Below are 24,413 nucleotides of genomic sequence, written 5' to 3'. Positions count from 1 at the left end.
TTAAATTACTATCCCGTTACCATGTTACTATAACGTCTATCTGTAAAATTTGGGACAGTTTATTTTGAGAAATTTAATAACTAAAAAAGTGTAGTGTATAATTAGTTTTTTTGTAGCATTAGGACAAGCCTTATTGTTTCTACAGAAGCCCACACAGACAAATGTGTGTTTTACATTTTTAAACAGACGCCAATAAAGAAGAATGACATACTTTATGGTGTGCAAAGGCCACCATAGTTGCCCCTGAAAAGTGAGTTGAGGGGTTCTAATCTGCAGATGTCACAAATTCTTACAAACTGGACATTTAAACCAAGTTCAAATGCATGTGTGAGTGTAATAAATAAATTATATGAATATGGGCTAAAATGCAGTTGAATGTTATCCTGCGAAATAGATAGAAAACTAGCTGTAAGAAACTCCTGATTGAAACTACTCTTGACTTCCAAATTATAGTGCACAAGTTTTATCAACACGGTTCTCTAAAAACTTTGCTAAAGTGGTAAGCTTGCAAAGTTAAATTGGCGTTACTCGCTAGCTAGCTAGCAATTGCGATAGATTGAGCCGATAATTAGCTGGCTAACTAGTGAGCTAGATAGAAAACTAACTAGCCAGCTAGCTATATATATATATATCCATCTATCTGTCTGTCTGTCTGTCTGTCCCACAGCAATTTTAGACAAACTGTGCCACGTTGCTTCATGACATCACATGATACAAAAGATCAGCAGAGGAACTAACCACACATGAACCCAGTGATCTTTTCACTGAAATTACACAGTTCTGCTTTGTTGCCGAGCTACTATATACGCAAAGTGTTCGTGTTTTAACCTAAAAATGAACAAGAACTTACTTATGTACAATACGTACAAGTCTGGAGTTTGGGGTCAGCCGTAGGTCAGACTGAGGCCTTCACTGCTGCTCTTACTGTGTGTCCAGAAATCTGTGAAGAGATAGAGAGCAAAAACTCAGAGGTAACACTAAATAACATGGCTGTCAACGTAAAGACCTCTTAGACGCACATTAAAATACAGCACATTGCTGCTGCTTCTTCTAATGTATAGAGCATTTATGGTGCATTCCATCACAGCCTCAGTGAAAGCTCACATCCACCTGGGAATATTCTCCAGCAGAGAGATGGATGTGAGGAAGCAGAGGATTGTTTCTACCGTGCGCTCGCCACTTCCCCTCAGATGAGATTTCAGGCCACGAGAGGCTCAGGCTTCCTGGAAGACACGGTCTCTCTCTCACGGTCCCTTTGATGCGCTTCTCGATTAAGACGCTCTCCTGTGTGAGTGTGGCAGACAGACAGAGCCTTTCCACCACTGAACTAAAGGGAGACATAATACGGTCTCACTGGTCGTGCTGACAGAGCTGGTGATTTATGTTTGTAGAACAAGAGGATGCTGGACGACGACTTTTAAATACAGCACATGTACAAAGATACTGGGAACAGCCGATGCACAGTGGGTTAGTGCTCCTACTGCTGCTGCTGCTGATAATCACATTACACTTACTATAGTGTATAACCTACTATAACCTACACAATTTACTGTAGATCTCCTGCTGTACTAGGATTGTTCTTTTTTGGGAGGTTATAATGTTTCACACTCTTTGACATTTGTATATATGCACACAAACACAAACATACAGTATACGTATATATATACACATACAGTATATTATACATATATGTACATATATATGTATATATGTACAGATATTTTAATCCAATCACTTCATCAAACTTAACATGAGTAGCAGACCAGCCTCACAACTGGTCTTGACTGTAGTTCACATGATGAAAAACCAGATCTTCCTCTCTGTGTTGCACCCGCGGGCCTCGTCGTCCCTGTCTGTCAATGTGACCAATCGCGTCACTGAAAATGGAGCCGATTTGGAGACACGCTCCTAAATTAGGCAAAAAGATACCGTTTCCATGTGCGGGTGACTTTATCGGTCTTCATCAAACCTCTTAGGTATGTAAAGACCCTTCAGAGGCCTGTGGGACTCTCTGATTGATATACCATAAAGTCACGGTAATTAACGGTTGATGTTCCCTGTGGGACTGTGGAGGGCTAAGGCAGTGTTTAGGGATAATGCAGGACCTGTAGGAGCACTCAAGGGGCCCCTGACTCCACATCAATCAGTGGCAGATAAAAGGGTTGAGTCCGAGGGTAATGCTTAACCGAAAGGACGTCGTCAGATGGTCCATAAAATGTTTCCTCTTCTGCAACGAAGCAGAGAAGTGGAGGAGTGACCGTGGTTTCTGGGTTGCTTCTCATACATGGATGACGTGGTTTACCATATCCACAGAGGATGACAAATGGTGTGAGTGACTGAGTGAGTGTATATGTGGAGGGGAAGTCTTAGCCATTCATTTCCAATATAGACAGCAAAGGTGTGAATAAGTTAAATAAATTCAAAATTCAACTCGAAAAGAAGCCACAGATGATGTGTCACGTCAGAGTAGAAACAAATGTAGACCACAGCCTGAATGCTTCCCTTCACACTTCACAAATAAAATCGTGTTTGTTACTGAAGGTGTACTTCCTGTAGCCAGTAGTTGACACAATGAATCTTTGAAGGTTATCACCAAAAAACAACTGGCCCTAATAGAAAATGGCACACGAGTGGGCACCCAAGTCTAGTAAGAGCCTAGTTGAACACTGGAGGTTAAAAGAATGGAACTTTCAGGCTGCTTTTCTGGGTTCAGGACAGGTTTTCATTCATTTGACTGGTAAACGCCTGCCACACTGGAGCTGCTAAAGTAGTAAAGACAGAGAGGATGTTGAGCAGATTTATGAGGCCTCGTTTTTTGCGATAATGCCGGTGACATCCACCCTCCCTTCCTGGCCGCCTGACTCTAGAGAGAGAGAGAGAGAGAGAGAGACAGAGAGAGAGAGCTACAGGTGTGAGCTGAGAAAAAGTGACTAACTGTTATCAGAGAACAGAGAGTGAGAGAGATGAAGGTCGTGGGACCGGAGATTCCAGTGCAGGTCCAATCGATAAAATAAACAGCTGTGAAAGTCGAGTGTTTGTCTTTTTTTCATGATCTACTAACAAGGCTCTCAAGCTGCCACTGACCCTCTTTATTTAGGTTTTTTCTTAACTCTGATATATTGTAGTTTTATCCTGTTGATGAAAGATGAACATGAAACTCTCCAAATGCCACTTATTTTCTACAATACAACCTATGATATAAGGTCTAGATTAATGTTTCCCAAAGTTGGCAAACTATTGTGACCAAAATCAGAACATAAAACCGTGCCAAGAGCAAAATGTGTGGACAATGTAGAGACTAATTAACAAAATATCTGTAACTCTTCTGTAAGAATTTAGCCAGGAAAAGGGAAGTTGCTGTAATGCCAGGAACATTGTCCAACATGAGACAAACTGCACCTGTTTGGTATATACAGGGTGTCCATAAAGTCTCTTTACATTTAAAAAATGTATTACAAAGGCAGTTGATAAGATATCTTAACCAGATTTGTTTTATTGTAATCAGAGGTTGTCAAAGTTTGTAATCACATTGAAATTGTGTGTTTCAGGTATCCTGTTGGTGAAAGCAGTACTGTTAAATGAAACCCTAAAAAATGGCTACTCCTCAAGAGGAGGCACAATGTACAATGTGTATCATGGTTTATTGAGACAAAATCGGATGTGCAGACTGGGGGTTATGTTAAAGGTATAAGATATACGGGACATTACTGACTTGAAGCAAAAGATTTCTGATGCCATTGCCACCATTGATGAGGCGATGCTACAGCGAACATGGCAAGAAATCGAGTACCGCCTTGATGTGCTTCATGCAACTGATGGTGCCCATATAAACGTGTATTAAATGAGGTAAAAAAACTTTGACAACCACTGATTACAATAAAACAAATCTGGTTAAGATATCTTATCAACTGCCTTTGTAATACATTTTTTAAATGTAAAGAGACTTTATGGACACCCTGTATATTCATATGTACATATATATATGTATATATACATATACATATATGTATATATATATATATACATATATGTATATATATATATATATATATATATATATATATATATATATATATATATATGTATGCAAAACAGTTATTGTGACTGGCAACAAGACGTACGTTAAGTGACAAAAAACTCTATTATTTACACAGTAACTCAGTTAAAAGCTCTGCAACTCACGATACGTTGATGTTCACCAGGAAGCGAACGCGTGATTTCGATTTTAAAACAATTAATTAATCTCTTTCTTGTTGTGAACGTGTGTGAACTGGGTCTCCTCCGTTTCCTCTGGTGAGAACGAAGCCACCTGTGCAACACACACACACCTCAGCAGCAGACGAGAAAAGTGACACATGAATCATTAATTTTCATCAATTAATTATTTATCCTGTCACAGACAGGTCAGGTTTCCTGTAAGACAATAAATACTCAGGGCTGATGTTCCACTTTTTTTTTTAAATTTGAAGTTGCATGGAGTAAATAAAAGATACAAGAAGATATAAGTGATGTTCACAAGATCTATTTTTTTTTTTTTATTGACTTTGGTCACGCTGCAATCAGAGCTCCTCTGCTGGACCAGACATAATTAGTTCAGTATTGGCACTTTTCCATTGTACAGTTGACTCGACTTGACTCTACTTTGGTTTGGTATCAGTCACGTTATCTTCCTTTATTTTCTAGAACCTCCTCCAATGTGCCACAGCTGCACAAAACTGCTGTGACGCAGTTTTATACACGACACAAAGCGATTGTTTTTGGTGTAACTGAATCATTAGAATCAGTAAATTCAAAAGATTTGTGATTTGCATCACAGAATCCTTCAGTACTTCCTGCATGTTTTAATATTGGCTCAGCTCGCTTGGAACCTTCGCCAGAGCAGGTACTAAAAAAAGTACCAGGTACCAGGTACTATCACTGTTGGAAAAAACCCAAAAACACAGTAGAGGTGAGCTGAGCCGAGTAGTGCTAGAACTGTGCAGTGGAAAATTGCCATGTGATGCACTTCTAGGCTGTACATTTTGAACTCAAAGTGTCTGCAAAGATGGAACGGGTATTCAGAAATAAGATATTGCAAACAAGGCTGGGACAAAATAGTGACATTATTTTAGTCAACCCATTTTAGACATGCGTTAAAAATTTTTGTATTTTTATACAGCTCGATATAAAATAAAGATAGCAGGGCAAGTCAGTCCCCAACAATACTAAATACTATTCACTGCATACACTTTTTTTGCACAAACCTTATCAGAATCAAACGCTGCTTATTCGTCATAGGATTCTCAATATTGAAGTGCAGTATTGTGCCTGTGTTCTGCTCAACCATCTGCACACACACAGACGAGTGTCGTCTGGAACTGAACGTGATCCAGAATGCAACGCTGCAGCCAAAGCTGAGGCGGCTGAGATTTATCTGAGGCAGCGACAACGATAAAGCCAGAGAACACTGTCGCTGACGAGCAGTGGAAACACAGTCGGTGCAGATAATGGCCTTCATTTGTTCACCAATGAGCTCTAAGTCAACAACACATGCCAGGGTTCCTCGACTGACTCATATGTCCCGGCTCAGACATGTAAGTGCACACAGAGAAATCACCTGAAAACTAAACAAAAACGGCTCAGAAATCAAAGTCTTTGTGTGTTTATTTTGTTAAGATATAAAAAAAGGAGAGTTGTACGTATGTGAGGTGAAACAAGAGCTAATAACTGGCTATGCAAATATTTGGACTAGGAATTTTAATGGCACTTTTTTCATGTCGATGCAGTGGATCAACTTACCGTAGTCCGCAGTTCAAGGGTGTATGTCCCTCACCTGTTTCTGCAATGCCGCACGCACTCACTCACGCACACATGCACGCACACACACACACACGTTTCCATGACTTCAGAGGACATTGCATTGACTGAAATTAATTTTCTGTAGACGTGCTCTGACCGTTACTACTGGCCTATACTGACCTTAACCTTGACCTAACGTCAATGTCTTCACCTTCAAATGTAGTAATTAAGTTATGGGGACTTGATTTTTGTCCCCATAAAGAAGACAAGTCCTGTGACTGTGTACACAGATTCAGGTCCCCACAACATAAGGAATACCAAGTACACACACACAGTCTGGTTTCCATGACTTCAGAGGACATTGCGTTGATTTGAATCCATTTCCTGTAGACTTACTTTAACCTTTGCCACATTTACTTGTGCCCTAACCCTGACCTTAACCTCAGCCTAACTTTAAAACATATCTTCACCTTAAAATGTAGTAATTTACATTATGGGGACTTGATTTTTGTCCTCACAAAGAAGACAAGTCCACATAATGTGACTGTGTAAACAGCAGTTTTGAAACACTCTCACTAGAAATGATGACATGATAAAGAACTGCTGAAGTTTAAACTGAGTTACAAAAGTTGCTTTTAATTTGCCATCGTTGTCTGGTATTTCACTCAACCACAACAGAGAATGGTGTGAAAAAGATCTATCCAGTGAGCAGCAGCTCTCTGGGTGGAAAGAAAAAACCTTGTGGATGCCAGAGGCCAGAGGAGAATGACCAGACTTGAAAAGGTAACAATATCCCATAATATTAACTCAAAAATATCGACTTTTTAACCACTAAGGTAGCAGAGGACCATCACTACTGTGTGTACCTAATAAAGTGGCTGAGATGCAGTCTTGTTTTACTGTACTTCAGTATCAAAGGTAATTTTCTGATATAAAATGTAATTAGGTTTAAGAAGAAAAAGTATTTTAAAAAAAGTGTGGAGAATAGTGCCATGGTAGCTCTGTGGTAGGGCGAGTTGTCTTTTAACTGGAAGGCTGTGGGTTCAATTCCTGGCTCTGCTAGTCTATACTATATGTGTCCTTGAGCAAGACACTTAACCCCATGTGTGAATGGGTGAAAACTGTAGTGTAAATGAGCTCATCAAGACTAGAAAAGCTCTATATAAATACAGACCATAATACCAACTCTTATTTTATTTGGTAGCAATGAGTCACGAAGACAGTTAGAGGAAATGTAGTGGAATAAAGCAAAAGCTGCTAGAAATATAAATAACAAAGTACAGTATGGATATGTGAATCTTCTATAGTACAGTAACGAAAGTATTTGTACTTTGTTACATTACAACACTGCTGGTAAGTGCACGGAAGTGGAATGGTGCTGAGAGCAGTCGTGACAATAGCTCAACAGAACTTCACACTTCCCCTCATAAAACCCACAGTCAGTGGCACGACCGTGTCACACACTGTTAGTCTTCCACAAAGCCACATGGACTCACAGCGCCTGGGGCCAAACTGGCGCCATCCACTTCCTGGGCACAGGCAGGCACAAGCACACCGGCTCTATTTATAACTCCTTATTAGAGGGGACTGTTTTCAAATGAGGCTGAGAGATAAGACAGCAGCAGCAGGGAGGGAGGTTTCACCCATCAGCAGAAAGACGGATGCTTGAGAAGAAATAAACAACATCAACATTACTGATCACAGCTCAGGAGAGAACAGGAAACTCTAATGCTTCAAACATCACACCGTCAAGGAAAGATCCCGAAGGACACTTCAAATATGTAGGATCCTTCGAATTCTACAAAGCACTTAGTGCTTCACTTCACACACAGAATTGACAAGGATGCAAGTCGTGATTCCTCACTGCAGCAGCGAGAAACCACTCATTTAAGCTGTAATGGCGACGCTTGTCAGCTGATGTTGCTTTTATTTTAGCTTAAATGATGGCTAATTTACAAGACGTTGTGCATATAAAATAACCATAAAAGCTCACACACTGCACAGCTACAGTGTCTACACTTTAATTTTCTACCAAACTGATGTTTGGACAAAAATACCAGGCATGCTAAAAGTGCCCTCTGGAGTCACGAGCCGGGGGTTTGGAATGGAAAAATAAAACAAAATCACACTGACCTACATTGGAGTTACAATTTCATTTCCAGTGGCATATTAGACTTAAAAAACAACAGTTCATTGGTATATCAATGATATAGGCTTCCTTGCATATCTTCAAAGACACAGCACTTTAAAAAGGTGACAAACATTGCTACAAGACACAAATTAAACTTGTTTAATTACTCAATAATGTGTGGACGTCCATATAGAGGTCCACAGGAAATTCATTCCTCATTCCTCTGCGTTATCTCCAACCATTAGGATGAAATATCTATCCATCAATATCAATACCAGACATCTTAGGTTGATTTTAAGTCACAGGTCACGTAAAAAATAGATAGATAGATGGCCAAACGATTTTAGGTACAAGACTGTAAAAAAAATTGTAATGTAACGGAGTACAAATACCTTGTTACTGTACTTAAAGTACAAAATTCATGTATCAGTGCTAACTTTTACATTTACTCCACTACATTTCCCCTAACTGTCTTTGTTATTCGTTACTACAAAATAAAATCAGAAGAAGAGTTGATAATGGTTTGTTATAGAGCTTTTCTAGTCTTAATGAGCTGCTTTACACTACAGATTTCACCCTTTCACAAGCTGCAACATGGGGTTAAGTGTCTAAGGACACATATTGACGAGCAGAGCCAGGCATTGAACCACACAACCTTCCAGTTGAAAGACAACTTGCCCTACCACTGAGCCACCATGGCTCAATCCTAACTCCTCACCTTTTTGATACTTTTTTTCTGAAGCAGTAAATGTCAAGTACTTTAAGACTTTCACTTAAGAATATAATATAAAAAAAAGTGACTTCAACTTCTACCAAAGTCATTTTCTGGTAAGACACTTGTACTTTTACTCAAGTATTTATAGTTCATACAAGACTGATTTTGAGTAGCACTAGCTAATTTCACCGTCACTGGGGAAAAAAGGTGCGCGGTCCCTTTAAGAGACACAAAACAGTCATGTACTTCCTGTTTGTTAGCTTCGGTGCTTACTATAGGTGCTAACTGAACTGCAGCGTGAATCCTACATTAATACGTTTAAAAAAAGAAACACTATTCAAAGGTGCTGCAGGTTTTAGTAAAAAATATCAATAACGTTATGGCGGGAAGAAAGAGGAAAATGCCAGTGATGGCGACAGAAGCGCGAGAACAAATAGTAAATAATAATAAACATAAAAAGCAGACGAGTGTGAAAAAAGTGAAGGAGCAGCTTCAGTGTCAAAGTCATTATTTTGTCAACAACAACAACAACACCACCACAGAGGACCGACTGACGGAAGAGTTCTTCAAACAACCATGCATCGCTTTAGCAAAAGCTTTCCTGGGAAAGGTAACAACAGGTCATCTAATTATTCACGATTATTTTCATAATCGAATAATCGCTTATTTTCTCGATTATAATTGAGTCATCGTTTGGCCTCTTAATTATTGCGTTTTAATGATTTGTTCATAATCTATCACTATGAATTTGGATCCGCGATGATTAATCGATTACTCATTGGATGATTCCTGAAGTGTTGGATAGATGTCCCTTAAATTATCCCTTCACTGAATTATTCTCAACACACTTTACATGTATTTTTATTCCAGGGTAAGAAAAAAAAACAATGACAACATTAAAATATGTCTGAAATAAATATTAATATAATAATACTTCACATTTTAATGATAACCACATCTTATACTTTAGTTTGGACATTAATTAATTAAAATTGTATTAAACATTGTGCCTAATTAATGTACATCTCCACCCAACTGCTCAAATTTGCGACTTTACTTTTGATTATGTATAAATCAAATTTGAGTGCTTATCTTTAAATATAATAAAACAAATTCTGATTTCTGCTTTGAGGATCTCTTTTTGAAGTGTGGTTATCACTGACCCAATATTTTTAAACCATTTAATTGGATGAAACAATTGATTAATTTAGAATGTAAACAGACTTATCAGTGTATAAATAAATTGATATTTGCAGCCTTTATGAATGAAAGTCCTTTGAATTGTTGAGAGATATGGCCAAAAAAAACAAGGATAATGTATAATAGTATTTATTCGCTATTAAAACAAATCTGAGGTTAAACAAAAGCAGTTATATATTATATAACCATAAATTGCATACTGATAAATTGTTTTTTTCCAAATATGTTGTGAAACAATGGAATTATTGTTTAAATATCATTAGAAACTGAATAACTGCATTCATGAGTTACACAGATCAACATTTTATGGACTAAATGATTACTTGATTAATTGAGAAAATACTTGATAGTTACATCCCAAACTGCATAAAGTTATTATTATTATTATACATATCATTTACTAATTCCCTCATAATTTGCCATGTCCCTGCAGGTGTTGGTGCGCAGGTGTGAGGACGGTGCCGAGCTGCGTGGGAGAATAGTGGAGACCGAGGCTTACCTGGGAGGAGAGGACCGAGCCTCGCACTCGGCAGGGGGCAAACGCACAGAGAGGAACACGGCCATGTTCATGAAGCCTGGTACCATATATGTGTATCCGATTTATGGCATCTACCTCTGCATGAACGTCTCTAGTGAAGGTAAGATTAGAACAATTTAGGTTTGTTTTGGTTCTCTTCCAGGGGTTTATCATTAAGGTGACATTTAACCTTTAATTCAGTGATAAAGTGAGTTTGTATTTTCCATCGTGAGTGGGTAAAGGGCAAAAGGAAGGAGACAGAGTGGAGCCATGCTGACTGATGCATATTGTGTGCTGTTTGTCACAGGGGAGGGTGCTGCTGTGCTACTGCGCTCTGCTGAGCCCCTGCAGGGCCAGTCCATCATGAAACAGCTGAGGTCAGCCAGGCGGAAAGAAGGAGCCCGACAACTTAAGGACAAAGAGCTCTGCAATGGTCCATCTAAGCTGTGCCAGGCTCTGAGTATACCTCGCTGTTTCGACCGCCGAGACCTCGCCTCAGATCCAGAGGTGTGGCTGGAGGGGGACCCAAACGCGACTCTGGCAGAACCACGCGATATAGTGTCAGCGCCGCGCGTCGGAATCGAGTCCCATGGTGAGTGGGCGAAGAGGCCATGGCGGTTTTATCTTCGAGGGCATCCCTGTGTTAGTGTAGTGAACAAAGAGGCAGAAAATCAGCCTCAGTCTGGAAATGACTTGGCTCCCTCAGATGAGCAGCCTGACAAAGGACAGAACATTATCAAAAAGACACAACAGGAGTTTTCCTAAATTTACTCTGTTCCACTTCACTATTGAGTTTTCTGTCAGTTGTGGTGGGATATACCACTTCTTTTGAAATACCTTCATTATATAAAAACCTTTTCTGTAGTAGAAAACTCTCAAGCCGATTATCAAAATAGCTAGGTTAGCTCCACGGAGGCAGCCGTCAAAGGACAAACTTCTCTTCTCTTCTCTTTTTTTATAACTAACTGAAGGCTACACATGTTCTCCCATTCAGCTGCAAGATGCAGCTTCACCAATAAATGTGGCTAAATTATACACTGTACCTTTAACTTTTGTAGTACAAATCCACAAAATGCCTGTAAAAGTACCAAGAAATGTTTCTGGTCCGTTTTAAAAGTCGGAACTTTCTTTCTCTTCCTTGAGGTTTATTTATGGAACAGATCATAAATTATGGCAGCTACTGTACAGCAAGACTCAATCGATCAGCGTCTATAAAATAAATCTGTTCTGAAACGTACCTCCAGTCTCTGGTCTCCTTCGTTCAGCTCATCCATCTGTTTTTTAATAAACACTCATACTTGGCCGATTCTCCTCTCAGTGATTCTGCAGATGTCTGGAACGCTCCGCTCTCCTCTTAAGCAAAAACAGGCCGTCTCATGTTCGAGTTGAGAGTCTTGCCATCTTTCTCTGTCTCCACCTCTGGGATTCCTGTGAAGATGTAGCTAAAAAGGCCTGGAATGATCGTTATTACTCGGCGTGCCTCCTGTGGTCAGGCACAGATGGTCGGACACATCTGGGAGAGGGGACGGTGAGGTGAAACCCACCAATCTGCAACATTCACACCGTTTTCTGGTATGTACAAAATAATTTAATACTGTAAACAAACATTTGGCTCATAAAACACTTCTGCAAACACAGTCAGCTGATTTTTTAAAACAACACATCCGTGTCACTACTCCATGGGCGACTGGAAGATTGAGATGATGGGGTCCTCGTGGTTGGTCACCACGAGGACGCTGCGGAACTTGTCAAACAGCGTCTTGAGCTGCGAGCGCCGCATGTTCTCGTTGTACATGATCTCTTCCAGGTGATGATGTCCCCGAAAGTAGTGTAGCAGCCTGAAAACAGTCAACACAAACAGGCAGAAGAACAACTTGAGTTAAGAGCTGGAGATTCACTGGGTTCAGCTGAGTAAATCCACCGCGAGACGGGACGACACTTAAAGAGGTTTTTATTTTAAATGTCTCCACAGCTAATGACCAGTGAATTATCTCAACAACTGCTGAAATTGGATTTTTTCAATTTTATGTGAGAGCAATTAAGACTCTCTTCTCCAAATATAATCTTATTTCCCAAGAGAAAGAGGTAATTTATATAAAAAAAAAAATGAGTCACTGGGTCTTTGCTGAGACTTAGTCCATCTGTTCATCCAACTGCCGTAAAGCAGAAACAGCAGGACCTCAAGGAACATTCGATGCAAACACTGCAATACACTCTGGAAACTGTACAGTTCTGAACGTTGGTGGGAAAGTTCTTGAGTCTGACCACCAGGAATTTCCAAATTCCTGGGTTACACCACCAGGATTTTTTCAGGAATTTCCAGATTCCTGAGTTTCCAACATCAACTTCCAGATCTGAAGAAGCCTCTTACATGAGAAGTAGAACATCTTGAAAACAGTCATGACAGTTGCTCCTGACTAAATGACTTTTGGACAATAACATATGCTATTTGAATGTATGAGGATATACAGTAACATAATATGATTAGTAGGGATTCACGATATTATTGCCAGATATGGGGTTTGAAATGTATTATCGGATATCAGCATTAACTATTGACTCAAAGAATAGGCTGCTGCCTTCTTTACATCTATGCTTATTTATGTTTATTTATTTTACACAACAGAGAAAATGTATAACTAAATCTGCTGGAAAATTCAAAATATTAGGTTACACTAAAGAAAAGACTAAATGACCTTGGTATAAGTTATCAGATGTTTTGGCAGATCAGATATCGGCAAAAAGTCCAATATGGTGCTTCTCTAATCATTCCGGATGACATGAACCCCCTTTTTCCAAGTCCAACACCAATGTTGATTATTATTGATAGTATCTCAGTTTTTGGTGAAATCTTTCAGTTCGGTCGACCCAGGGCATTTGTGGCATTCATAATAGTGACATCGTAAACTTGAATTTCTACAGATTTCAGTCCGATACAGTTGTTTTTATGTTTTTCAAACCACTAAGCTGTTAAAAAAATACACCTGTGCTGATTTTCAAAAACATAATTCAACAACTGAGTGATAGAATTATATTCTGTTCTGTTCCAACTGACAAAATTCAGTAAAAATGAAACCAATGATTTTGACCAGTATTGGAATTTGGGACAATGCCAAAACTGAGTATCACATCAGCTTATTTCTAAATACTATGTCCGTCAGAGACAGGATTAATTACCTGGCAAACATTCGCAGATCCTCAGGATTTTGTGCAGCGGGGATGTTGAGGATCACCTGCCGCTCGTGCTCCGACAGGCTGGCGAGCAGCGTCTCAGTCATCCTCTTGTTCAGCGGTGAGTCTCCACCGGGCAGCAGCTCGGCACTGGAGTTGTCCATACTGGGACTGGTGAGGGTCATGTCATCGCTGCTGGCTGGACACAGAACAGACAAAAAGATAAGCCGTGACTCCACCTGTGCGGAACAGAAGCAGAGGAGTGAGATGAGCCGGGACTAACTTGGAGAACCGAAGCTGAGAGCACTGGGCGTGCTCAGACTGCGGCTCCCCACTCTGGCGACCAGCGGAGGGTCGTCGTCCCTCAGGCCGGGCTCGTCCTCGCTGGGCGGCACCAGCATGCAAACGTAGGTGTGCAGCTGGATCAGCAGGCGGCGCTGAAGCATCCACACCACCATCTGGATTAGCTGGGCCTGGTCAGGAACAGAGCGTACACGTTTGAGTCAAATATGCTTTCAATTATCTGCTGCTGACGTGAAAAAAAAAAAAAAAAAGGCTAAGAAAAGATCCACGGGAAAGAACCGCAGTTTTGATCTCATTCTCATAAGAAAAGGAGGATGCGGAGGAGAGCTCGTGTCCCTTTGGCATTTATAAGTGAAATCTCTATAAATATATATAGTATGGAAAAAAAGGTGTTCATTATCCTTCTAGTATAAAACACATTAATTCTTCTTTATTTGAGAGAAAAATATCAATATTTGCCCTGGTGTGTCAATTATAGTATTGTAAGAGGAAGGAGGACAATATATATCACCAAATCGATCTTACGCAGCATTTGAAGGGTCAGAATAATGGTACCTCTTGTGCAGGAGCCTCCAGTGGGTTTCTGAACTCAGCCAGTGAGACGGGGAGTGAGAACTTGGCTAACATGGTGGGCAGATCATGACCAGGAAATTGCTGGGCAAAATGCTCAGCCAGTGACGAGTATCTGTCCAGAGAGAAAGAGACGGCACACACGTGTCAGTCTATAACACAGCATTTTCCCACAATGCTGTAAAGGAAAAGTCTATCAACACTCACAGGCCGATGTTGGCATGAGGCGACAGCATGTACACGTTGTTCTCACACAGTGGGTAGATGATGATGGCTTTGCCCCAGTAAACCAAGTGTACAGCAATTTGAAAAATCTGAGGGAGGATTTTTTTTTTTTAATTGATAACAGGCTTTAAAAAAAATAACGCCATCCAAAACACAAAATACTTCACAAATGAAAAATCATTTCTATGAAAGAAGAGCCCTCAGAGATCACAGACCTCCGCCAAGGCTGAAACCTTTATGGCTTTTACCCTCTTACATAAACATGACAAGATTCATCCTGATTTGTTAAAATCCCACTTTTTTACAATTTACAAAATACATACTTGTGTGATCACCTACCCATCATGTCAAACTATCAACAGTAAGTTGCAAACAGATTATGGAAATATAACCTCCTTGGCAGTAACTTGTCCATGTACATATGTTGTCCACCAGATGGCAGTAAGAGACCATTAACTTTAACATCTTAAGGGCAGCAACTAAAGATTATTTTAATAATCAAGTACTTGCTTGGTCTGTAAAATGTCAGAAAATGTTGATCAGAGTTTATCAAACCTTGAAATAATGATGTTGCCAAATGTCTTGTTTTATCCACAAACCAAAAATCAGTTTTAATGATTTCATATGTCAAATGAGGCAAAAAAAACAAAAAATATTCATATGCAAGAAGCCGACAAAATATGAGATCTTGTTTTAATTATTAGCAAATTATTAATTACAAGCAAATTGATTAATTACCTATCAAAATACTTGAAAAATGTTTCCCTGGTGCTTTGTCAGTGTGTTAAAGTGCAGTGGTGTTGACTTGTGGTGCACCTGAAGCAAGGCCAGGTCAGCGTCCTGGGCGAGCTGCTGCAGGTTCTTCACTGCCGAGCACGTCTTGATGAGGCGAACCATCGCAGGCGAGCAGTCCAGGGGAAGCTGGCTCAGCAGAGCCTTCTCACTTTCCAACAACAGCAGAGCATGGTAAGGTCTGCAGGATCAAACGACGCATGAACTTACAGACGTGCTCAATTTAAGACACGCGACAATCAACCTGACATGTCATGGACCAAACGATGAATTACTGAGAGAATGTGATTTCATATGTTATTTGTTTCTTCTCTCTTTCTTTCACTTAAAAAGATGTGCATGTAAGTGTATATATATATATATATATATATATATATACACATACATATATACATACATATATATGTATACATATATATGTATACACAGTACATATATATACACAGTGATGCTTTTTATGTGGTTGGTTGTATTCCACGTCCATGTTTTGATGTGGAGGAGCTGCTGCGACTCTTAGTAGTTACTATTAAAAAAAAGAAAAGAAATAAAGCTGACCATAAAAACAGTACTAATAATAATAATAATAGGTGGCAGTATCAGCTCTTATGGATGATAGGACAGTACCGGTCTATAATATATTTTGATTTCACTAGAACTGCAGACTTTCTGCAAATAAATCAATAAAAACAACAGAATAAAAATGCAAACACACCTGATAGCTTTGAGGCTGCGCTCCAAAGCCTCTGGGGGAATGTGGTTGCCACCAATCCTGTGGATCTTGTGAGGTAAACAGAAACTCACCTCCAGCCAGTTGTTGATATGTAGTCGCACCACGCCAGTCGTACACAGGCTGACAAAAAACATCAACATGACATGAATCAACATAAATCCATATTTTTCTTGCTAAATAATTGTAAAAAAGAAGAGGAAAAAAAACTTTTTAATAATTTAACATTTCTTAAAACAAAAGTGGGATTAAAGTGGATCAATCAACACAACAGCTGCTGGGCAGATATTTAGACAACACGACTAAGCACTTCTAGCACGGCTGAGCTGTAATCATTTGTCAGAAATACGTATATATTTTCTTTTAAATCTATTTAACCTTAATTTATACAGGCGATCTCATTGAGACATAGTTGACTGGAGCACTTTTTAGCATCAAAAAGCCTCTTTTCTGTCAGAGTGGACTAAACAATAACAGGAGGCTAGTTAGTGTTGTCCCTTTTCAAGATATTCTTAAGAGATTTTTTGTTTTTATGTGAAAGGGGTACCAAAAAAAACTTCACGTCATGCACGGTAAGAAAAAGTGCCTCGTCGTCACACACCTGTCATACGCCTCCTTTAGGTCCTTGGCTAGTTTACATTTGGGAAGAATTTGCCTGAATGGGGATTGAGGGCTTCCATCTGCTGTCGTCAAAGAAAAACAGAGTCTCGTCAAAACAAAGTCTCATATCTGACCAACGATGAGGCGTCAATGTGGTTGTTAAAGCCGTAGTGTGTAGGTTTGAAATGGAATGGAATGTTTGGTTGTCTGCGGCAACATTCCTGCATAATTGTGATCATTTTGACAGGGATTGAGATTGCGATGTGATTCGTAATATCAGAGGGAATTTTTACATTATTAAACATATTTAAAATGATTACTGTGTGACATTTGTGGAGATCTGTGAGAGATAAAGATACATATTTCCTTCAGTCTGTAGACTGAATAAGATGTGTATAGTTTAAGACAATAATTCATCCTAAATGACGCAGCGACGATGACTGCACAAAGAGTGACACATTATTTGTCACGACTGACGGAGGGAAGGTGGAATCATAACAGTTTAGGAAGTTAAGCAAGACGACAGTGAATGGTTGGAATATGAATATGGACATGGAGTCGTCCTTTCAGAAAGCTCTGCAGCTTCACCTGAGTGGAGGTGAAAGTCTGATGCCACAGTCTGCCCTTCATTGGCTGAAAAGTGTATCTGTGTGTGTTTGTCTTACTCTCAGTCATGGTGGTGATCTCATCCTGGACGGCGAGCATCAGCTTGGCCTCTCGGGTCAGATACTGGCAGCGCCGCTCCTCGTGCTGCAGGGCTATAGCGATGCGGCGCGACAGGTTGTGCATGCAGCTGATGACGGAGGGGTCAGCGTTCGCCTGCGGACAGCAAAGATAAGAGTAAGAGCTTTATAATTAGACTGTATTTAACATGTCCTCGGTACATTCTTTATTAAAAATGCATTAAACTATCAAATTACCTGAGCATATAATCAATAAATTTTCATTTTTGTTCCGAATCGTTGCAATAAATGTGATCACAGTGAAGCACATGTTTTATTTCAGGTATTTTAATTTATAAATTATGAAATCCACCCCTATTTAATCACTGATACCATATTTTCTTGCTGATACTGATACTGACAGACGAAGAAGAGTTGGTATTATGGTCTGTATTTACAGTGTATAGAGCTTTTCTAGTCTTGATGAGCTGCTTTACACTACAGTTTTCACATATTCACCCATTCACACACTTTAAAAGTGTCTTGCACAAGGACTCATATAGACTGGCAGAGCCAGGAATTGAACCTACAACCTTCCAGTTGAGAGACAACTGAGCTACCATGACTCCTATCCTAACTCCTCACTTTTTTAATACTTTTACTGTAGTTTTTATACTTACAGTAAATGTCATGTACTTTAACACTTTTACTTAAGTAATATTATAAAAACAAGTGACTTCAACTTCTAAAGTCATTTTTTGGTAAGATACTTGTAACTTTTACTCAAGTATCCTTTACTTTACACAAGACTGCTCTTTCTCTAGACTGTAAAAAAAAGGACCAAAAATCCAGTAAATCCATTTAATTTGAATGATAAAATCACATATAAAATACACAGAAGAAGGACACACATGACACACACTATCACATTAATTAAGTGTTTTAAAGTAAAATGTTTTTTTTTTTTTTTAAACCCTGCTTCACATTTACTAATGAAACAGTGACTCAGCATGGGCTGTGCCTGAGCATGACTAAGCAAAAGTAAATGTGGTCGCTCCCCCGAAATCTCACAGATAGATTACAGTGGAACATTATCACTCACACACACGGTATAGATTAACAGAACACATGTCCCACCCACAGTCAGCTGCCTTAATTGTGCTATCATTAAAAGAAATAAAAAAGCCAAATTAAGTTGCATATTTATAATATTTATACATAGCATTTATAATTGTAACTGATTGAGCAAAACTAATATTCATTTGCTCTTTTGTGCCAAATGCATGAACCATATATCACAAACAAACAATAAAATCAAACAAAGAAATGTTTTCTTACCCTTAATGCAAACACCACGTTGAACAAGATCATCGTCGGCATCTCTCTCTTAGGAGAAGGATCCGTTTTAGAAACCTGCGTGGAAAGAAAACACGTTTGAATTATTTAAATGATACGTAAGGTTTACAATAACATAGGCAGAGTGACGCAGTAGATCAGAGGTATCAAACACCCCATTGATTTAATGCGATTTATTGCATCATAAATGTTTTTATTGTGCTATATATTGTGTTTGTTATGATGGTTACACTTCATTACAAACACTTTATTCTGAAATACTGTGGAATATTTAGGGCTGCAATGATTATTCGATTAATCGATTACTATATGAATCGTCAACTACTTTGATCATCGATTTTTCTATAATTACAAGATTTTTAAGCTTTTTAAATGTGAATATTATTTTTATTTCTGGTTTCTTTGCTCCTTATCACAAAGCAATCATTAAAACTGAATAATTTTGAACATTTTGAGAACATTATTTCAAATTTTCCTTCCAATTATTCAACATTTCCTGACATCTTACAGACCAAACAAGTTCTTGATCGATTGATTGTAAAATTAATCATTAGTCGCAACTAGAGGTTAATTTGTGGAAAAAAACTGACAGTCCTACAGTATAGTAATAGTATTCGTTTCTATTTTACATTTGTTTATATTAATGACATTTGTTCAAAACTTTCTTTCTATATTTTTACAGTATATAAGATGGTACACTGGGCAAATTTTCCTTTTTTGTTCTTGTGTGATTTTTGTACAATCCTGGACAGAACTTGAAGTTAATCATTTCATTTGTTTGATAATAAAAAAACAGATTATGCCTGTGTGCAGTGTTATGCAGAACATGCCTAGAGTACTTTGTTTTTTTTTGTCTTTGAATATTTACTTGAATCCTAAATAAGTTTTTTTTCTTTTAATGTTGTGTGCATTGATATAATCTGTAAGAAGCAATTAATGAGATATAACTCAGACAAGTGAAATCTATTTTTTTAAAGTATACTGGCTAAATAAAAAGAAATTATCGAGATTTGGTTTTTTTTCCGCCCACCCCTAGTTGCCGCCCTGGAGTCTGAGACCCCTGCAAAAGATATTTAAATGTAATTTAATTTGCTTTACATTGAAAAGTTGGTTTTGCACCCCTCACAATTACAATAATCAGAATTAAATTAAGCCTCATATTGATTTGAATTATTTTTAGGCCACAGGTGTGAAATATGATTCACAATAGCAGATCATACACATCACACAACTTTCAAGGAAACTATCAAGGATTTCCAAGGTCCTGTGGGAACCCTGAATTACTTATTTTCATGAGGCCTGTAGAATATCTACCTGAATGATGGGAGGATGGTGCAGGAGAGTCGGGTGACCCACAAACCGAACGTTGTCTATCTTCAGTTCAAACTTCTTCCCGCACATGTCGGACTTGGTGGCGAGTATAGTGGAGAGGATGATGTCGGAGAACCTTAAAGTGAAGAGCAGGTGTGATGAGATGAGATAAGTGTGTGGGGCGTCGGAGACAGGTGACAACAGAGGGAAAGTATAATAAATTAGGTTGGTTCTTTCGCACTGTTGAGAGGGTTTGTGTTAGGTCGTGTGGCTACCGGAGAGGAGAGAAGAAGAGGAGCTCTCCTTAGAGAAAAAGTGAAGTCACTGTATGAATGAAGGATGTGAAAGACACTCATGCTGCAATCAAAGGTAGACAAATTAAGTCTTTGACGTCTAGTAAAATTAAGCAGACGACAGACTTACCCCACCAACACAGTTTGAAACGAATGTGTTTTCGTTGCTTTTATAGCATTTGATTTGCATTTAGTTTCCTTCATACTACATGCTGTAAATTGAAACTGTAATTGCATTCAATTGTGGGTTGTTTTTTTATAGTTGTGTATATTTTCAGAAAGGCACAACAGACACAGGAAAGCAACACTAATTCACTGGATCTGCCACAGACAATTTACCAGGATTTTGTTTTGTAGATTAGGTTTGGGGGGGAGGGAGAAAGGGTGGTTTAAAATAATTTGGTCTTACCCTGCTACCAACTGTTCGTCAGTTAGTGGAGATTGTTCCCTGAAATGGGAATTGGGCCATAAAAAAGAGGGGAGGGGGAAGCAAACAAAAAGGAAAATGCAACACACACACACAGTTGGGTCGAATGCATAAAATGGACATCAAAACAACCCAAATAAACATGTGGTACTGCTATGTTAAACTGCTGCTCTGCATATGTGGTTAAACCCTCCTGTCCCCCATTTTCCCTTTCACCCCAACTGGTCAAGGCAGATGGCTGCACATCTTGGAGTCTGGTTCTGTCAGAGATTTCTTCCTGTAAAAAGGGAGTTTTTTTCTCTCTCCAATGATGCCTAGTGCTTGCTCATTGTGTGAACTGTTGGGTTTCTCTGGTCTCCATAACTTATTATTATTGTCATTATTATTATTATTATTATAATTATTATAATAATAATAATAATTATTATTATTATTATTATTACTATTATCATTATTCATATTTTATTTTTTTATTTATGTCTAATGTACAGCACTTTGTTTCAGCTGTGCTTTATAGATAACTTTGGATTGGATTGGAAAGCAAATAACTGGTTAACCCTGTCTGAGTGTTATTAATTGGGGATGGGCATGATTATTAAAATAGCTTAAAATAGCTTTCTCCACCATTATCCTTCTGTAAACTCCCTCTTCTTCAGCCAGGTAAGAGTTTCACTCATTCATTTGAGCAGTGCCAAGAGGAGACATGAAGTAGCGTCGCCCCGATGAGAGAAACTGGGAGGGACTGTTTACTTTAGCGCAGCTTAATTCGTTAATTTGTAATGTTGATATTTGCCATGGCATATCGATTATTGCATTGCACAAGGAAGGATGACAATATATCACCAAATTGATATCAGTTACAGTGGCTATTCCTAATAAATTAAAAAGTTACAAAACAAATCCCTGAATTATTGCATTTATAAAAAAAAAAACACCAAATCTTTCTACTCCATTGTCTACCTTATTTGTGGCGCATCTATTACCAGACGATGGCAGTTATTGGCTTTAAGCTCCACCTCTGAATTCCACAAGCTGCAGAGGGGGTTCAAATTTACCAGGGTCTTTGAATACATCTCATTGTCTGCTTCCAATATCTCAACACACTGTGAATCCTGCATTACTTCCACTAGCTAAAGCTAAATAACCTTCTTTCCCTCAGTTGGAGGAACAAGAAAATTATTATAAATTATCTAATTAGGCCCGATAAGATAATTTTATGTGGGGGGGAAAAATACAAAAAAGAGGACAATATCAAAATAAATAAAAAGCTTATGCTGATGTCAGAATAAATATATATGAAGATCAAATAAATACCTTGAATCACCATCCTGATCTTCAAGACCATCGCCTGTTGTGTTCAGTGCATACGGACTTCGTTGTTTAGCTTGTGGAGAGAATAACAAAAAAATGAGCTGAATGACGCCGCTTGTTTTGAGTGGGTGATATGTTACATTTTAAATACTAACGAATGTCTGTTACATTGAAACCACTGTTAAATGAGTTCAAACAAATGGAAGCAAAGTCTGAAAACTCAAAGAAGCGTCCACAGACAGTTTCACAAGTGAATTATACTGTTCATTAAACCTGCTCATTCAGCAACATGACTGGTAGAGAAATGATCAATGGTCTGTTGTTGGATACAGAGAGCCCGCTTGGAAACGGAGAAGTGCACAGTGCAGGAGCGGTGCGCAGAAAGAAAAGGCCCGTCTGTCTGCACCAGACGCACACTCTATAATATAATATACTATAATTACAATGCCATGACTATAGTGAGTTAAGTACACCCTCACTGGTACAGAATTGGCATAATAATTTGTTTCGGTTTTTCGGTTTTCGGCCAAGTGTTTCCTGATTTTTGGTTTTGGCCAACAATTTTCATTTCGGTGCATCCCTAGTTATATTGTTTTTGCCAATAAAGATGTTTCTTGTTCACGAGTTCCCCCAGCTGTTTCCCAAAGTACATGATTTCTGTAATACAGAGTTCTGTAATGTTGTGCGTCTGTGGTTACTTGCCCATTTTGAGTTAGTTGCCCTTACTTCATGAGTCACCAGAATGGTCCTTCAAAAAGCCTCAGTATGCCCCATTTTTATCTCAAATTTTCAAAAGCTCTGCACCAGGACACAAAATGACGCAATTTGACAGACAATCACCCTTCTCCAATCAGAACTGGTGTAAATAAGTTGTTTTGATAAACAGCAAAGGTAAGACAACATTTCTGTTTGTATTTCTTAAAAGTGAGTTGTTATTTTGCTCTTATTTTACGGCTGGATCCTTGAATCTTGGTTGTAAAGTGATCAAATTGATACCGTTGGAATCTGTGCAGTATCTGCTGTCCAGCAGACACGTTTTTTTGTTTGTTTGGATATTCATGCTGATTCTCCAGTGCCGCTTTTCAATGTTTACATTGTTACAGTGTTTTCGGCTCCTGCTGTTTTGATCGTTTGGTGTTTAAACTGTGTTTGGTGAACACAATACTGTTTTTAATGAGCTTTATGAGCCGCGTTTCTGACCTTTCTGTGGATATGCAGCATGTCTGTGTTAAAGTTATACTACATGGCTTTATGACATGTTTGTTGCTGCGTGCAATGCCAGGGTCTTCGAGTGCATCTTGTAGGCTGCTTCCATTACCTCAACACACTGTGAATCCTGCATTATTTTCACTAGCTCTCATGCACGGGGGTTTAGAATATTCAAATAATTCCAACAAATACTCAAATACAATTTTAGCTATTGATGTCCATCCCCATCATATCTATATTCTTAATATCTGATATTGGACTGTGAAATATTGTGGGCTCACAGCCTCTGTTTTTCCAGAATAATCACTGACTGAGTGAGGAATTGTGATTGACAGGGGGGGGAAAGTCCTCTGATTTTAATGCTAATGCTAAACCTACCTGTGAGAGAAGACGGGCATTCCGCCGCTCTTTGGAACGGGTACCGGAAGAGGAGTCTGTGCCCTCGGCTGCCAGAGCTGACCAGAATGACGCTGATGGGGCTGGTTTTGTCGCCACACCTGTGCACGCTGCTTTTGGACTGGCTGTACATGGAGCTCCGGTCGTCTGGCAACCCGGCGGATGGGTTTAGCATCATTTTTGCATCCTAACCCGCTTGCTGGCTAATAACGACGCAACGAGCGTTCGATTAAAGCAGCGGTTGTTGGTGTGTTTACTGCAAGTGGGGGTTGTTAAGTTAGTGTTTGTCACACTCACAAACTCATAAAAAGACACTTCGGTCAAACTGGTTGAAACTTTGAGGCCGGAAAAAAAGAGAAGAACCTTTCCTACCGCACAGTTGTTTTGTGTCACACTGAAATATGTCCGACCGGAAACAGAGGCGGTGGCTTCAACATTCCCCAAGCACATCCTCTTCTTCATGGAGGTTTTATGGTTACAAAAGATAAATACATCAATAATCCTTGAAACGTATCCGAATCTTACGTAAAATGATTAGAAACAAATGTAAAACAAATTTGGAAAACAGCTTGACTTATGTTAATTCAGAAAAGAATTATTTTTTCGGAATACTGAATTGTTTACCTCCTTTAATCTGACTTTAATCTCGGAAATTATTTTTTTCTCAAAATTCTAACTTTAATCTCAGAATTAATTTATTTTGGAATTGTGACTTTAAT

At 38.9% G+C, this 24,413-nt stretch overlaps 2 protein-coding genes across 4 annotated transcripts; one reads left to right on the top strand and one right to left on the bottom strand.

Moving 5' to 3' along the window:
* Nucleotides 1–8,878: 8,878 nt before the first annotated feature.
* Nucleotides 8,879–11,578, top strand: mpg (N-methylpurine DNA glycosylase). Its single transcript, XM_058654574.1, has 3 exons — nt 8,879–9,234; nt 10,258–10,462; nt 10,649–11,578. The coding sequence occupies exons 1-3, from the start codon at nt 9,004–9,006 to the stop codon at nt 11,104–11,106; spliced, it is 894 nt and encodes a 297-aa protein (XP_058510557.1). The 5' UTR covers nt 8,879–9,003; the 3' UTR covers nt 11,107–11,578.
* Nucleotides 10,888–24,082, bottom strand: nprl3 (NPR3-like, GATOR1 complex subunit). 3 transcript variants are annotated; one of them, XM_058654571.1, is made up of 15 exons: nt 23,677–24,082; nt 22,093–22,162; nt 20,761–20,799; nt 20,062–20,194; nt 18,730–18,804; nt 17,395–17,548; nt 16,731–16,812; nt 16,115–16,252; nt 15,427–15,583; nt 14,593–14,699; nt 14,371–14,500; nt 13,796–13,985; nt 13,519–13,711; nt 11,580–12,179; nt 10,888–10,979 (listed from the first exon to the last, which is right to left on the bottom strand). In XM_058654571.1, the coding sequence occupies exons 1-14, from the start codon at nt 23,870–23,872 to the stop codon at nt 12,014–12,016; spliced, it is 1,830 nt and encodes a 609-aa protein (XP_058510554.1). In that variant the 5' UTR covers nt 23,873–24,082; the 3' UTR covers nt 10,888–10,979; nt 11,580–12,013. The 3 variants fall into 3 exon arrangements, with proteins under 3 accessions (XP_058510554.1, XP_058510555.1, XP_058510556.1); XM_058654572.1 differs by having other exon boundaries at nt 16,731–16,809; XM_058654573.1 differs by lacking the exon at nt 20,761–20,799.
* Between the last annotated feature and the right edge of the window lie 331 nt (nt 24,083–24,413).

The sequence above is a fragment of the Solea solea genome, chromosome 16 (assembly GCF_958295425.1).
Source record: "Solea solea chromosome 16, fSolSol10.1, whole genome shotgun sequence".
Taxonomy (NCBI): domain Eukaryota; kingdom Metazoa; phylum Chordata; class Actinopteri; order Pleuronectiformes; family Soleidae; genus Solea; species Solea solea.
This window is presented reverse-complemented; position numbering and strand designations above follow the sequence as displayed.

Bases quoted from the DNA above. Each gene is read 5' to 3' on its own strand.
- mpg (XM_058654574.1), top strand. From the start codon at position 9,004: ATGGCGGGAAGAAAGAGGAAAATGCCAGTGATGGCGACAGAAGCGCGA. The intron at 9,235-10,257 runs GTAACAACAGGT...ATGTCCCTGCAG, and splicing joins CAAAAGCTTTCCTGGGAAAG to GTGTTGGTGCGCAGGTGTGA. The intron at 10,463-10,648 runs GTAAGATTAGAA...TGTTTGTCACAG, and splicing joins CATGAACGTCTCTAGTGAAG to GGGAGGGTGCTGCTGTGCTA.
- nprl3 (XM_058654571.1), bottom strand. From the start codon at position 23,872: ATGATGCTAAACCCATCCGCCGGGTTGCCAGACGACCGGAGCTCCATG. The intron at 17,549-18,729 runs GTAAGAAAACAT...TGCTGTCCGCAG, and splicing joins ACGTGGTGTTTGCATTAAGG to GCGAACGCTGACCCCTCCGT. The intron at 13,712-13,795 runs GTTAGTCCCGGC...TTCTGTGTCCAG, and splicing joins TCTCAGCTTCGGTTCTCCAA to CCAGCAGCGATGACATGACC.